At 40.3% G+C, this 15,188-nt stretch overlaps 1 protein-coding gene across 3 annotated transcripts in view; it reads right to left on the bottom strand.

Annotated features, from left to right (window-relative positions):
- LOC147032444 (uncharacterized) overlaps nucleotides 1-15,188 on the bottom strand; it is a 33,706-nt gene that overhangs the window by 16,465 nt on the left and 2,053 nt on the right. For all 3 annotated transcript variants that reach the window (XM_085870085.1, XM_085870087.1, XM_085870086.1), the window contains exons 2-6: nucleotides 8,091-8,154; nucleotides 4,863-5,027; nucleotides 2,065-2,240; nucleotides 1,842-1,952; nucleotides 1,469-1,512 (exon numbers count right to left, since the gene is read on the bottom strand). In XM_085870085.1, the coding sequence (XP_085726211.1) occupies nucleotides 1,469-1,512; nucleotides 1,842-1,952; nucleotides 2,065-2,240; nucleotides 4,863-5,027; nucleotides 8,091-8,115 (521 nt within the window). In that variant the 5' untranslated portion in view covers nucleotides 8,116-8,154. The remainder of the gene's footprint in view (nucleotides 1-1,468; nucleotides 1,513-1,841; nucleotides 1,953-2,064; nucleotides 2,241-4,862; nucleotides 5,028-8,090; nucleotides 8,155-15,188) is intronic.

The raw sequence follows: 15,188 nt of genomic DNA, 5'->3' as shown, positions 1-15,188 counted from the left end.
GTCACTCATTTTCGCCACCACTTTAATGTTTGCAAACATTTCAACCGGTGTAAATTCAGACATCCTGAAATAAATTATCATTTACTGGATTTCAGAAGGTAATGGCATTATCAAAGGGCCCAAGAGGTAGAGATAAATGTGATATAGCAAATCCAGCTTTGGTTGGGGGGTGGGGGGAATGATTATGATTTTTGTGTGCGCCTTCCGTATCTGTCATGCTTCATTCTAAAGGGTTCCTGTCGTCATATCGTTGGAACCGCTACATTAAGCTTCAAGTCCCACTTCATCCTCTCTCTGTGATGGGCTTTGATGATTAAACGGACACCAATTTTTGTTCCAAGTAAATCGATTATTAGCTTTCCAATGGTACCATTTTTATTATTCTACGACTGCAGGAACCATTTAGAATAAAGTGCATCACACTCACACACGACAGATCAATGCAAGTGGGTTCCCATTCACATCATACATATGGAACAGGATTGCAGATCGAGACGGACAGCAGAAGAGGATAAATTGCAGCAAACAGGCTGTTAATGTTCCAGTGAAGTTTTCTTCTGGACAAAAATTGATTGATTGAATAAATAAATAATAAACAAATAAATGAATGCACACCAACTTATTTAACAAACATCAAGTTCAAAATTGATCAACAACAAAAACAACATTCAAAAGGTGGTCTGGATTCCCAAAGTACATGTAATGTTTGGTGCTGGGCTGACCGGATGGCCTGGAGGTACGCACACTCGCCTTCAAGCTGTCTAAGGTTCGATTCCCGACGCAGCTATAAACTATCGTCCCACACTTTGTGAAACAACTCCGTGCCCGTGACATACCAACCCAGTAGTTTACAGATGGGTCGGGAATGGAACCCAGATGAGACAGCTTAAAGGTAACTGTGCAAACTCCGTATCAATCTGTTGGCCCCTTCTTGGAATATCGTATAAAAAAAAGATTGCCAAATTGTTAAATAAGACTTGTTGCAAAGCATTTTTTTAAAAACGATCACCTCCATTAACCCTATCTTCCTTACTTGCTCATTCGTGTGTGTGTGTGTGTGTGTGTGTGTGTGTGTGTGTGTGTGTGTGTGTGTGTGTGTGTGTGTGTGTGTGTGTGTGTGTGTGTGTGTGTGTGTGTGTGTGTGTGTGTGTCCATCCATGCGAGTTGTGCCCGATTTGCTGCCCCACTACTGTCAATTTGACCTTGCTCTTACAGGAAACCCCCTTCCCCACCCCAACTTTCAAACCAGTAATTGATATGTCAATGTCAATACACCTGTGCATGATATTGAGAAAATGAATGGAGCAACTGAAGATACAGGCAGCAAAACAAATCTATTAAGGAAAGTGATAGGCAAGTTCAAAAAACCAGTTATTGATTTAAAAATAAAAATAAAAAAAACTTGGTTTGTGAAAACACTTAAAACCTTCATCCAACTCTTCACAAATATTACAGATTTGATACTTACAGCAATGATTGCTCTTCAACGTTCATGTCAGAGATGTTGCAAACCTGCCAGGAAAAAAAAATGAAATAATGATAATTAATAACAATGTAATGAGGAACGAGAACAGCACTCGGTTGAGCGCATACATCCACCGGGATGAACAGTTTACATTTTCTATCCCACTGATGGGCCGGATCTGCATCCGGACCCGAACAAAAATCCAAACAGCTTGTTCTCGTCACTTACCGACTCGTCCAACAAGTGTCGTCATAATCCGTCCACAACTTTTTGAAATATCGTGCTCATAGACAGACAGAAAAACATAACCTCCTTCCATCTTCAGCGACGGAGGTATTTACATCTATGCTCATTAAAGCACGTTGTGGACCCTCACCAAAGGTAATGCAGAACAGAGTTCGAGAGCTGGTCCCACACTATACATCGTAATGACATCCAAGCCGTTCATAATTTTATCCAGGTGCTTCTTCAGATTTGAAATCGTTGACTGAAATCAGAGCATGCAAAAAAAAAAAAGAAAGAAAAGTTACCGAAAGGAACACAGGATGAAAAGGAGTGTGTTGATTATTTCAGACGTGAAGAGGAGGAATGTGATTTACCTCTGCAGAGTGAAGTCTTTCTTCTGAGGATAAAAGGCGTTGGGACAAGGCAAGGACGGTTTGTAATAGCTTGCACTTCTCCTCATTCAACTTGGACAACTTCTCCCGCTCAGCAACGAGGGCCCGAGCCAACGCCTTGTTGTTTGCCAGGAGACTTTGCTTTTGCAAAGACATGTCTGTGGAAAATAAAATGAACGATAACTTTTTAAAACACCAATTTATATAATTGCCAGATGTTGCCAACATTGAGAGTCTATAAAGATAAACTTGCAGCTTGGAACAGGGAGGAGAATGTATATAGTTTATCTATTCCGAACGTGCACGGTTCAAAAAGTGAAGAACAGTACTTAGGTGAAAACATCCTTTAACAGAGACCGTGCAGATTGCTAAGGGCTAGCAAGTGTGTACATTATGCAAAGCATACAACACAATGGATGGATAAAAGCAAAAGTTGGCCCAAACCTAGAAGTCGCAACGTCATTTTTTTTTTTGGAGCAGCTAAATATCCAATTCCATTACGATGACATCACCAAAGGATCAGTTACAATTCCAATACTTCTGGGCCTGTGAGCTGCTTTTGACACAGTTGACCATATTATATTACACGACTGTCTTTAACCCCGTTTCAGTATAACTGCAGCCTGGTGTTGGCTTAGTGGTGAGGGTGGCGGCTTGGGATCCTAGGGTCCTGAGTTCAAGCCCCGTTGGGCCGCTGAATTAAAATACACCAGGAGGTTGACTCAGCCTGTCATCCTTCTGGGGTCAGCAAAATGAGTACCAGTTTACTGGTAAGGGGGGACACTGCATCAGCGGCATAGCCACGTCCCAACCAATGATGCAACCAGCAACCACAGGCTGCACTCGATAGGGAGAGTATATCTGCAACTGCTCATGGATGGTTTAAATCTTGTCTTGCAGATCGTACAACCAACTTGAAAATTGCTGACTATTCATTAAATCCACTCCATCTTCCTGTCAGTATTCCCCAGGGATGTGTTCTTGGTCAACTCTTGTTTTGTCTTTTCCTCATCAAATTGGAACAATTTTACAGAAAACCCGAACAGTTTTCATTACTACACGTATGATACCTTGGTCTACCCGTCCAATGAATCCGATATCATGTTCGCTTTTACAACTCCAAATTTCTCTCTCTGAAATTCAAATGTGGGTCATCATGAACTTGCTCAAACCCGTTGTTCCAATGATTGATATTCTTGTCCTTGGGCCCTCATCCGTTATGAAAAAAAAACCTTCAATCTTAGATAGTGAAACTCACGGAACATCGCCTGAGAACATGCTTTCACCGTTTGAAATCCAAGTGGCACTTGGGACCGAATGCTTTCCTTTATTCCACAATCACCAAATTCCAAATCCATTTTCTTCCATCTGCACAATATCATCAAACTTTGCTCATGCTCGAATTAGAAGACTACTGAAAGTTTCAGGCTCACAATGTTGTGCTTGGATTACTGCAACTCACCGTTAGCAGGCTTATTTGTCTTCCCTCAAGCACATACAACTGAATTTTTTTCTAGTAGAAGCTCACAAAATTTGATCACATCACTCCAATCTTCAACTGGCTCCTGGTCAGCCAATGCAAAGGGTTTCAAAAACAATAGCTGATAACGTTAAAAGGCAAACATGAATTAATGGTTCCCGCATACATTTCTGATCTGCAAAAAAAAGCTATAGTGGTGTTTTAAAAGCTCGCAAGTCTGACCTGTTAAAAAAAAAAAACATTAAAAAAATAAAAATAAAAAATAACGTACAGCCCTGCAAGAAACATGTCTTCTAACAATGGGGAATTTTCTGTTCTTTGAATGAGGACGAAGCCTTTGGGTGATCAAACATTCTTCAGATATATTCCCCGACTGTGGAACTTACTGCCTTTTAAAATCTGTACGAACTCGTCAATTATGGTTTTGTAATAATAATAATAATAATAATAATAATAATAATATAATAATAAAATGACTTCCCGACCAAGGAACTTGATGCAGGAGGCCATGAGGCCATGAGGCCCATCAAGACTGTACAATGGTTGCGAACCTACGTTTGTCCATGCTCTCTCCTTTTTAAATATCGAGCATCAAGCAAGGAAGCAGCATGTTTTTTTAATAATTTTTTTTTAAGTCTTCAGTATGACTCTGCCAGGGTTCGAACTGCCGACCTCCTATTCAAAGCGGACGATTTGGTGGTACAATCTCTCTAGAAACCTTTTTTTTTAAAAGTTGCTTTTCCTTGATGTTTACAATTCTTACATCTTCCTTCTTTGTAAAGCACTGAGATTCCACTTCGACATGAAATGGGCAATAAAAGAAAGTGATTGATTGAAAACTGGAAAAAAAGAAAATAAACTACAATGACACTTGGGAGAGCTCGGACCTTCGTCAGGCTGAACAGTTTACGTTTTGCATTCCAATGATAGGCCGGATCTGCAATCAGACGTTGAACAAAACCTAATGAGCTTGTTCTTGTCGCCTAACCAATTCATTCATAATTTTTTTTTAATATCGTGCTATAAATTGTTTTTGGCCTTAGCTCTCAATGATGAAGAATCACTTCAAAAATTCCCAGATCCGGATTTCACCAAAATCTAATCAATTCATCCTTGTCAACCACCCAACCTGTCCACCAATTTCCATCCGAATATGTCCTTAAGTTCATGAGATATCCTGCACACAGAAAGACAAACAAACAGGGGTGAATACATCACCCAACTTTGGTAACAGAGGTAAATGAGAATCAAAAGGAGAAAAAATAAAAAAAAATTAAAAAAAAAACATTCTTGCACTTACTTCTGGCTTTGACTTTAACCTTTGTGGCCATTGATTGTGATAAATTCACAGAGGCTTTTGCGAGCCTTACACCATTCTTCTTTGCAATGCATTTCTTCATATTCTCAGCAACATCTCTGTACGACTTCTTGTTCATCTGGCATGGTGTGATCATTTGTCCACCGCCTGTTGGAGAAGAGGGATGAGAACTGCATTACGATCATGTAACAACCCTCCAGCACAACAACCACTCATGTAAAATTCAGTCCATATGGGTTGTGCAATAAATTATTTCATGCAAATTGATCATTCAGGATTAAAGCAGACATGCCAATCTCAGAACAAGGCAAACTAATATGTTTGTCCCAGAGTAAAGAATAATAATAATAATAATAATAATAATAATAATAATAATAATAATAATAATAAATGGAGCTTGTTTTTTAATTGCATTGGGAAAAATTCAGGTTTGGTTTTGCTTGCTCTTCAAGGCATGTCAGAAAGTTATTCTACAATGTAGAAAATAGTAAAAATAAAGAAAAACTCTTGAATGAGTAGGTGTGTCCAAACTTTTGACTGGTACTGTATATATATATATATATATATATATATATATATATATATATATATATATATATATATATATATATATATATATATATATATATATATATATATATATATATATATATATATATATATACACATACATACATATACACAAAGCCTGGTGTTGGCGCAGTGGTTAGGGCAGCGGCTTGGGATCCAAAAGGTCCTGAGTTCAAGCCCCATTGGCCACTGAATAAATACACCAGGGGGTTGACTCAGCCTGTCATACTTCCGAGGTCGGCAAAATGAGTACCAGTATACCCCGGTTAAAATCTGTGTACCACATCCCTGTGTCGTAAGAAGCGACCAGGGTTGCGTCAGGAAGGGCATCCGGCGTAAAACATGTGCCAAATCACGATGCGGATCATACGGATGATCCGCTGTGGCGACCCCGAACGGGAGCAGCCGAAAGAAGAAGATATATACATATACACACAGTTACGGATTTCAGAATCTGATCCGATGAATGCACACAAACATCCAGGTCCTCGGATAGTTATTTCCCTAAATGCATGCCCAGGATAGACCTATCCCCATGTCTGGTGGGATTCCAAATGTGATGGGTTGAGAAGGATAAAGAATAGATTCCCTCTCTTCTTTATAGATTCTATCAGAATAGATTCTATAAAGCTCCTTTTACTCTTTATGACAGACACATTCATGCACGTGAGATAGCCGTTAGCCCAATGGAGGCTCGACACCCACCTTTTTCCATCGACGTTTGACACCCCGTTCAGTAGCTCTATGGACGCTAATTGGCTCTTTTTCATATTAGGCTGAACATTGTGGTGATAATTGTTGTTGACGTTTTATGAGCACTTCACATTTTAGCTCGGTAATTCTGACAAATTGCTGCTTTTTGCCGTTCGTCCAGCACCACAGGCATGGCGTTGTGGGCCAGGAGTGATCGCGGGACAGGCAGGTTGTCATGACAACGATTCGCAAATGGGGCGGGGTGGACTTGGCCGGAGTCTGTGCCCGCCCAGACGGGCCGCCTATAAAATTAAATAAAAAAAAAAAAAAAGAGGACGAGAGGTTCGTTATAGGTGGGTCAGTCGACGAGTCAGTTTTTGAGTCAGTTGGCGTCAGTATCAGTCAGACGGCTTTACCAGTCAGTCGGATTCCAGTCAGTCAGACAGCTTTTCCAGTCAGTCAGCGCCAGTGAGTTGGTGACAGCCTCAGCGCCTCTCAGTGCCTCACAGCGCCGAACAGCTGTCCGTCTGTTGTGGCTCCTGACGGTGGGTGATGCTCGGGCCGTTTGTGCTCGTTCTGATCGAGGCCTGCTCTTGGCGTGCCTGATTCTTGAGGGTGACGTCGATTGGAGTTCAAGCCTGCTCGAGAGTGGGTGGACGGCGGGGCTGGGCGCTGGCAATGGACAAGGCACACTCACTCATTTCAGGACGTTTTTGCTTGATGGAAGACTTCTCTTTGGTGAGCGAGACAGTTTCTCTTCGCCCCCCCCAAATGATCTGCTGGGTACCCTTGTCTGTGTTTAATTGTAAAGTAAGGCATAGAGATAAGCATCTGCCCTTTGTCCCTTTTTCTCTCAGCGCCTGAATGACTATTTATGTGCTTACGATTGTTTTCATTGATTTTTATTTATTTATTTTCCTATTAATAAATTGCTTTGTTGACATTCCAACGTGTCCGTGCTTGTCCTTTCCTTCCATCGATTCATCATTGTCCGAAACACTCAGTGATGTTTGGTATTAAAAATAATCTTCTTCTTCTATAAAGAAAGTTCAAACATCTTGATAATATGCATTACAGGGTTTAAATCTGTGAATAATTCAAAATTTTCAAAAGGTTTCATCGACTCATTTTTGAAGTAGTTTCAAACCAAAGCATCCAATACTAAGCTTCGCAGCTAAACAGAAGCGATTTTTGCTCACGGTATATATAAGCAGCAAGGATAATTGAAGATGATGTTAGCTGGCTTCCAAGCAGATGGAAGATGACCTTGGACAAATTATAGAGCAGAACGTTTGTGAAGTACATGATGCTGTCTTCTGATTAAATCCGTCAACAAAGTGACAGGTACTTGTGATGTATGTACGTACGTACGTATGTATGTATGTATGTAGCTAATGCTCTCTGTCCCACCCTGAAACAAGGAAGTGCTCCTCAGGGAGACATTTTTTTTTTTAAGTAAAAGCTGCTTCAAATTATTCCAAACCTCCAGGAAAATATAATTTTTTCAATCAGAAAAAATAGAACCCAAGTAGTGAATGTAGAGGTTACAGACCACTACCTCCATTGCTCCCAGGGGGAAATTTTTTTTTTTGCTATTAAGAAAGACAATCTCCCATTTTTTGAGCTCTTTACAAGCGCAAGAATAAAAAGCTTCGTTATATATATATATATATATCGTAGTATTTTTACCATGGGTTTCTGTTACATTATACACTCCTAAGTATTCCTTTTCTTCATTTCTATACTTTTTTGGTTGCAACAAGGTCAAAAAAAACTTAAATCATTGTTTTTTTGTTTTTTTCCCCATGGCCTTGATTTGGCCACAAGCACGAAGCTTCACAATATATTTGCAACACTTGATAGATGTACTAAAGCTAATTTTCCTTCACATTATTCTCCAAAGTTCAGTGTGTGTCAGTTACGAAGAAAAAGCATCGATTCAGGTACCAAGTTCATCCCTGTCTCGAGCCATGCTGCCTCCCCTTCAATCAACTCTTGCAAAGCTGCTTGGCTGGAAGGCAAGAAGAGACAGACAAATCAGATAAATGAAACAACAATACTCAAAAATACTCTGCTGCAAAAAAGATTAGCTATTCAAATTCAGAACGACACAAAGGAGGACATTTTAAAAACTGGATGCACAGTAAAAGCTGTGTTATCCAGCACCGATGGGGCTTTGCTCTTGCCGGTTAATCAAATATGCCAGTTATCTTAATATTACATAGAACTGAACAAAAGAGCAACTTCATCCAACTTTTCCTGTGAAAAATAGACCAAACAAGGAAAAAATAAATAAATAAATAAATGACAAAATGTCATAGCCCCTGTTGTTTTATTACTTTTGCTGTTCGGAGTTAAAGGGCAAGCCCATATACATATATATATATATATATATATATATATATATATATATATATATATATATATATACATATACATACATATACATATACATATACATATACATATACATATACAACTGAAATGGCTGCCAATCTACCAGTCAGCCATCTCTGAACAGATCACAAAATAAAGCTAGACGCAAGTGTATCATGTACTGTACTTGTGCCAAGTTTGAACAAAATCGGACCATGCATGACTGAGAAATGGTTGGGGACACATTTAAGTACCAAAATGGCGGGCAGTCGGCCATGTTGGATCTGATCTCGAAACAAAATGATGTGCATATGTAAGCCATCGTTCGTTATCTGCGTGCCTGATCTTTGATCAACGTCAGTAAATGCATGTCTGAGATATGTTTGCGGACGCACGGTACGGACACAAAAATCGAGACCAAATCCACAAGTCCCCATTTCGGACAAAGTCCAACGGGGACCAACAATAACATCATTACAGTATAGTGTTAAGGTAATTACCATGGATTTATGCAAAAACAATAATGTACCTATTTTATTAAACTTACCTGCACCTCAGGGCAGTAGCCTGAAACTCCTCTCGGTCAGTCAGTTGTGTGGAAACAACATCATTGAGAGATGTGTCTCGTGTGCCAGTTTGTAAAACACCAGATAACAGGTTTTACTGTACTCGTGGCTCAAATCCTGACAGATATAAACTGTCATCCCAATGTTTTACAGGCAGGGTGATTAATCATTGTGTGTGTCATCCCTCAGATGGACATTAAATGAGTGTCTAATCTGCCAGCATTTGTTGGTGGACGTTAAATATCCCACAGGGGTCCTTCACCAAGAATAGTCGAGTTATCGCAGGTACACTGAACAAATTCCAAATGCCTTCCCGAACGAGCAGGGAGCACTGCATCAGTGGCACAGCCACGCCCTCAGTCAATGATGCTATCACACAGTCTTGTATGGCATACAAATGATGACAACGATGACAATAACTACTATATACTGTACATACAAAGTCTAATGGAAGGGCTAAATGGCAAAGCATCAATTATATATTTATACACTAAATGGGTCGAAGGAAACAGGTGGAGAGAGATAAGATGGGTAAATTAACACTTGCAAAAAATATATATATACATCTTTCAGAGCTATAAACTACATTAAAGGGTCAACACAAAATGTCTTTTTAAATATCACCTTGAAATATTGGTAGCTCCAGGCAGGAAAAGCGATTACAAAATTGCATAGCAACTGATAATAAAAAAAAACAAAAAAAAAACATAGAGCTCCTTCAACCAAATGAAGTTTGCAAACATTACAGGTATGGTGTGGTTACCACAAACCATAAATGATTACAGCAAAGAGAGAAAGGTAAATTGATATGAACCACCTGAGTAGATGAACACATTCGAGTCAATACCATTTAATCATACGATTGGAGGAAGCGTTTTTGGAAATATACATTTCATTCTATCAGATGTTCATACAATGGAACTACAACTTGGTAATTTGGCTTCACACGAGCTCTACTTCCAGTTCAACAGTCAAATCAAAAGGTGATGACTTGTAAATTTTAACGATAAAAGTATTTTGTTAGTGTTTGTCAGTGTGTGCTTTTTAATCAGCTTTTTGGGTCAGGTGGCCATATATATATATATATATATATATATATATATATATATATATATATATATATATATATATATATATATATATATATATATACATATATACATATACACACAGTATATTTAGTAAAGAAAGACCCACCCATATCTCTCACCTGTGAATGGAGGAAATAGCCAATCAGCTCTCACCTAATAAACTAAACCCAGTGGCTCGGTTTATATAAATAATTGACACCTCCCATGCTCCTCCAGCTGAAGAACCTGCATAAAACAACCCAAGAAGGACTACACAAGGTAAGAGCTCATATATTCTTTGGCTGGAGGAGGGTGGGAGGTGTCAATTATAAGTGTATATATATATATATATATATATATATATATATATATATATATATATATATATATATATATATATATATATATATATATATATATATATATATATATATATATATATATATATATATATATATATATATATATATATATAAAACCCTAGCCACCTGGGTGTAGTAAAAGGTGAGAGCTGATTGGCTATTTCCTCCATTCACAGGTGAGATATGTCGGTGGGTCTTTCCTTATTTTATATAAACAGTACGAGCCGAAACCCCGTCACAGACAGATTCCGTTCCATGAGCCCAATATGACAACCAGTGGCGGCTGTTGCAAGAGCCGGATCCCAGTCGATGTACTCCATGGCCTTACCTAATGAGGCCTACAAAACGTCCTTGTACACGACATTTTTGGTGTACACTACTCCTTGTGAAGAAGTCCCCCGATTTGTGCACGTGTCTACTTTGACGTACAAACACCGTGTCAAAACTTCTGGCTCTCGAGAACGCGACGTACAGTTGTCCGTGCGAAAAAACTGGAGATGGTAAGTATATTCCCACTCCACGAAATGTTTGTCCTTGCGCCTGTCTTGATGTATTCTGTTTATTTTGGTCTTCATTTCACTTGTTGCGGGGCTGGTCCTGGTTGTCATTTTAGTTGAGAGGCGTGGACGACACATAAAAACACAACACACACCCAACCTGTCCACCATGTTTTGTCCAAATCCGTCCATACCTTTTTGAGATATCCTGAACACAAACAGAGACAGTCACAGCTCCTTCCCCTATACCTCCGCACTCCTCTCTAGCCCAAAAAGGTCTCATTTCCTCCTCAATACACACTGAAAACCTCACCACAACCTTTCTGATAAGTACAGTACTGTATGGCTATTAACTGGGAAACACTCACATTAACTATGAAAGAATTCCCATAATTTTCCAAAACCATGCTCCCGCCACCCCACCCACATCCCAACCACAGCTTGAGATCTGTTGCTCTACTGATCAAGTCCAAAAAGAGAACATCACAATCCCTTTCCCTCAAACAACCACCCAAAAGCATGTACCTGTCCTTCAAGTCCTCAGAGTAAACTCTCCCTCCATCATCATCTTTCACATGCACCACAACCAACATGACCCGACAAACCGCCACCCAATATTCCTCAACCTTGCCTTTTGAAACACAAAATTCTGTTTTTTAGATCCCTGCCATAGAATACAGAATCTACATCCCGAATACACTCATCCCCGACAAAACTATCTCCCCACACCCACAGCACCCACAACACACCAACCGCATTATGAAGTTACATTCCTGTGACTCCCGAAAATATTTTTTAGCAGAACTTGCTTCGAAGGTGGATTTTGGTACTCTGACAAAGTTAGCTCATATATGCCTTGCAAAACAATGGGGGGAATTCCAATAGGCTGCCATGAGCACTGCACGTTACCTATTTTGACTTCTTACACATAAACAGGATCAAGGTATCTTTTCATGGCTTTTTCGACATGCTGATCTCATTTTACTACGTCACAAGTCTCCATTACACCCATACTTATTATTGGGATTGTAATTGATAATATACAACATACAAGCTATATACCATGTCCAAAAAGAGTGACAATTGCTTTGCAATACATGAACCCCTACCGCTGTGATATTTTCTGAGTCCAAAAAAGGGCATAACTGAAAAATTGACAAAACGCCCTGAAACTCGAAATTGTTCTGTAACTTATCATAATAAAGCCGTGTACAAAGTTTCAGTTGATCATGTTAAAGGGTGTGGGGAAAAAGTCTGAAAAAAACAGGTGGGACGGACGGACGGCAAATTTATAGTCTCCTCTGATGAAACTGGTTGGGGGCTGATCTTGTCCACCAGACACCAGACAAGGAGCAGCAGGATGTCAAAGAAGCATTAATTTTCATGTTATTCTAAATTTGTTACAATGGCAAATCATATAAATGGCTGAAACTAGGCAATAAAGACAATAAAGCCACTGATAAAGCCAGAAGACAGTGGAAGAAAACGAAGATTACGACCTAACTGCATACACTCTACATGACGAAGAAGAAATGAAAGCTGTTGACCAAAAGGAGATGAGGGAAATGAGAGCAAGGCCAGCCTTAAAATGAAAAGCACCAAGACTGGGTTGATCTCGACACATTTGGAAATGTATCTCAGCATTTTGAAAGTTGGCCCAAAAAAGTCATTTGATACACAAGGGATGCCATTTGAAAATATTGACTGTCAGTTATAGCAACAAGGAAGGAAATCCAACGTTGAAGAAATGCTTCTCAACACTGAATTCCAGGAGAAGTAACAACCGTCTTCTGTGATGTCACAGACGGAGTCTGCATCCAGAATACGACTGTATTGGATGGCTTACATGGAGATGGCGGAGGTGGTGCGACTTAACTATCATTGCTTGAGGTCTCAAAACTGGCATGAATATGCCGTTTCCCTCAGACTGATAAAGTCGAGGACATATATCTTTGACAATATTACATGCCGGTTTACTCGAGCACAATGGAAAGAAACCCTTGATGAAGAGGCAACAACCCATGGCGAAAGATGGTCATTTCTCGTTTTCTCGGACTGGGAAGCCATTAATCGAGCCTTCCTCCCAATCAGACCGAGATCAAAATGAACAGGGGAAGCAAGATGAAAGCCAGTTGAACAAAATTCCCATGGAATAAAGCTATGATGAATACACATATCCAAACTGTTAACCACATTGTCGCAGTGCACCTTGCTCTGTTCTTGCGTACGGCAGCTTGGAGCGTGGCTGTGCCACTGACGCTGTGCACCTGTTTCCAGTACACTGGTACTCATTTTGCCGACCTTAGAAGGATGACAGGCTGATTCAACCCCACCTGGTGTTGATTCAGCAGCCACCGTGGCTTGAACTCATGACCCGAGGATCCCAAGCCAGTCACCCTAATCACTAAGCCAACACCAGGCTTCTGTCAGCCTGTGAGGTGAGGGGACAAGGTCATCATGAAAACACAAAAGCTCGCATGAGAAAAGACAGGTTGGGTGTTGTGGGTCTGGATTTGTATATTGACAAATTCAGTTGCAACCCCTGAGATGCTGATATCAGCACCCTACACCCTCATCAGTCCGAAAAAGTCACTTCCTTGTGTATCAATTCATAAAAAAACCAAAAAAAAAGTTTATGAACGAACGATTATGATGTCAACATCACAACTGAAATGGCACTTGGTAGGGCACATACCTACACGAGGCTGAAGAAGTCACAATTTGTATCCCACCGATTGGTGGATTGTCACCAAAATCGAATCGGCTTGTTCTTGTCACCTAACCAATTCATTCACCAAGTTTGGTCATAAAACAACATTTTGAAATATCATGCTATACATCATGTTTTGGCCCCATCTCTCAATTATGAAGAATCACTTTAACAATTATAGTATCCAAATCTTCACCAAAATCGAATCGATTCGTCAACACACACCCAACCTGTCCACCATGTTTTGTCCAAATCTGTCCATACCTTTTTGAGATATCCTGATCACAAACAGAGACAGACAGACAAACAGGGGGTGTAAACATAACCTCCGTCCACCTTCGATGGCAGAGGTAATGGACGGTGAACACAATAGAAGAGCTGGAAACTTTATCAGTGGAAGTAAGAATGTTTTCATCAAGCCTGAAAATTAACTCTTCCCATCGTGAGAGCTCACGCAGTACCTTCGTCACAAATTCTGACAAAGTTTGGCTCCAAGAATTCAAATCTCTTGTGATCGTGCACGACGGCAGAGTTCATCTACTCCCTGAAAGAGAAGAGTTACAATTGGAAAATCCCGAATCGGAATGCCACCGGCATGAGACAGATTACGGGTTGTTTTAAACACGTCCATGTCCTCGGCCGGAAGGATTCGAGAACACCGATACGCATCGACGCCGAGGACTCAAGACGTCATCGCTTTGGACAGTCATTTCCCCACGGAATCACCGCTCCACTACATTTGTGCAATGCAAGGTGTACGAGTGCAAAATAAAAAAGCATCTTCGGTCATTGTTCAACTTAATATATTCACAGGAGCCGATTGTCTATCTGGAATAATGGTCGAGGTAAAACATACAGCATTGAACAGTGGAAAAGCCTGAAATCTCGATCACCCTTGTCCACGAGCAACGCTGCAACTCAAGATCTGGAGACATTCACTCCTCACGTTATTTACCATGACAACAAACACAGTCACAAGATCCATTGGGGGAACCATATGAAGGAGGAACGTCAAGAATTCCACCAGATTGAGATTCCCTATACTTCTAGCAACCCTGGGCGATGAAGACTGCAACGGCCCTGAAGCTCCTTCCCAACAGTCGGATCGAGGACATATTTGGAGCAACTGTTCCTGTTATTTCCTCCAAATCAATGATGATGCCCACCAGATCTTTCCCTCCTCACTCATGCTCAACAAGAGTCCTCGGATCTAAGCAGCGATGGACCAGAGAACGTACGACGACCGATCTGTGGGATGAGTGAGACACGTCGGCTCGGGGTGTTATAAACAGGTGGCGTGTGATGCCACTACCAAGAACTAATCATTGTGACTCAATGGACAACGTCACAAATCGCTCACTGATAATTAATCAATATATGCCTGGTGTTGGCTTAATGGTTAGGGTGGTGGGCTTGGGATCTTCAGACCCAGAGTTCTAATCCCACTCGGCTGTTGAATTAATA

This window comes from Eptatretus burgeri, chromosome 2 (assembly GCF_056783735.1).
Source record: "Eptatretus burgeri isolate ZD-2024b chromosome 2, Ebu_testis_v1, whole genome shotgun sequence".
NCBI lineage: Eukaryota > Metazoa > Chordata > Myxini > Myxiniformes > Myxinidae > Eptatretus > Eptatretus burgeri.
The sequence above is the reverse complement of the archived record's forward strand: the minus strand, read 5'-3'. Positions and strand labels throughout refer to the sequence as shown.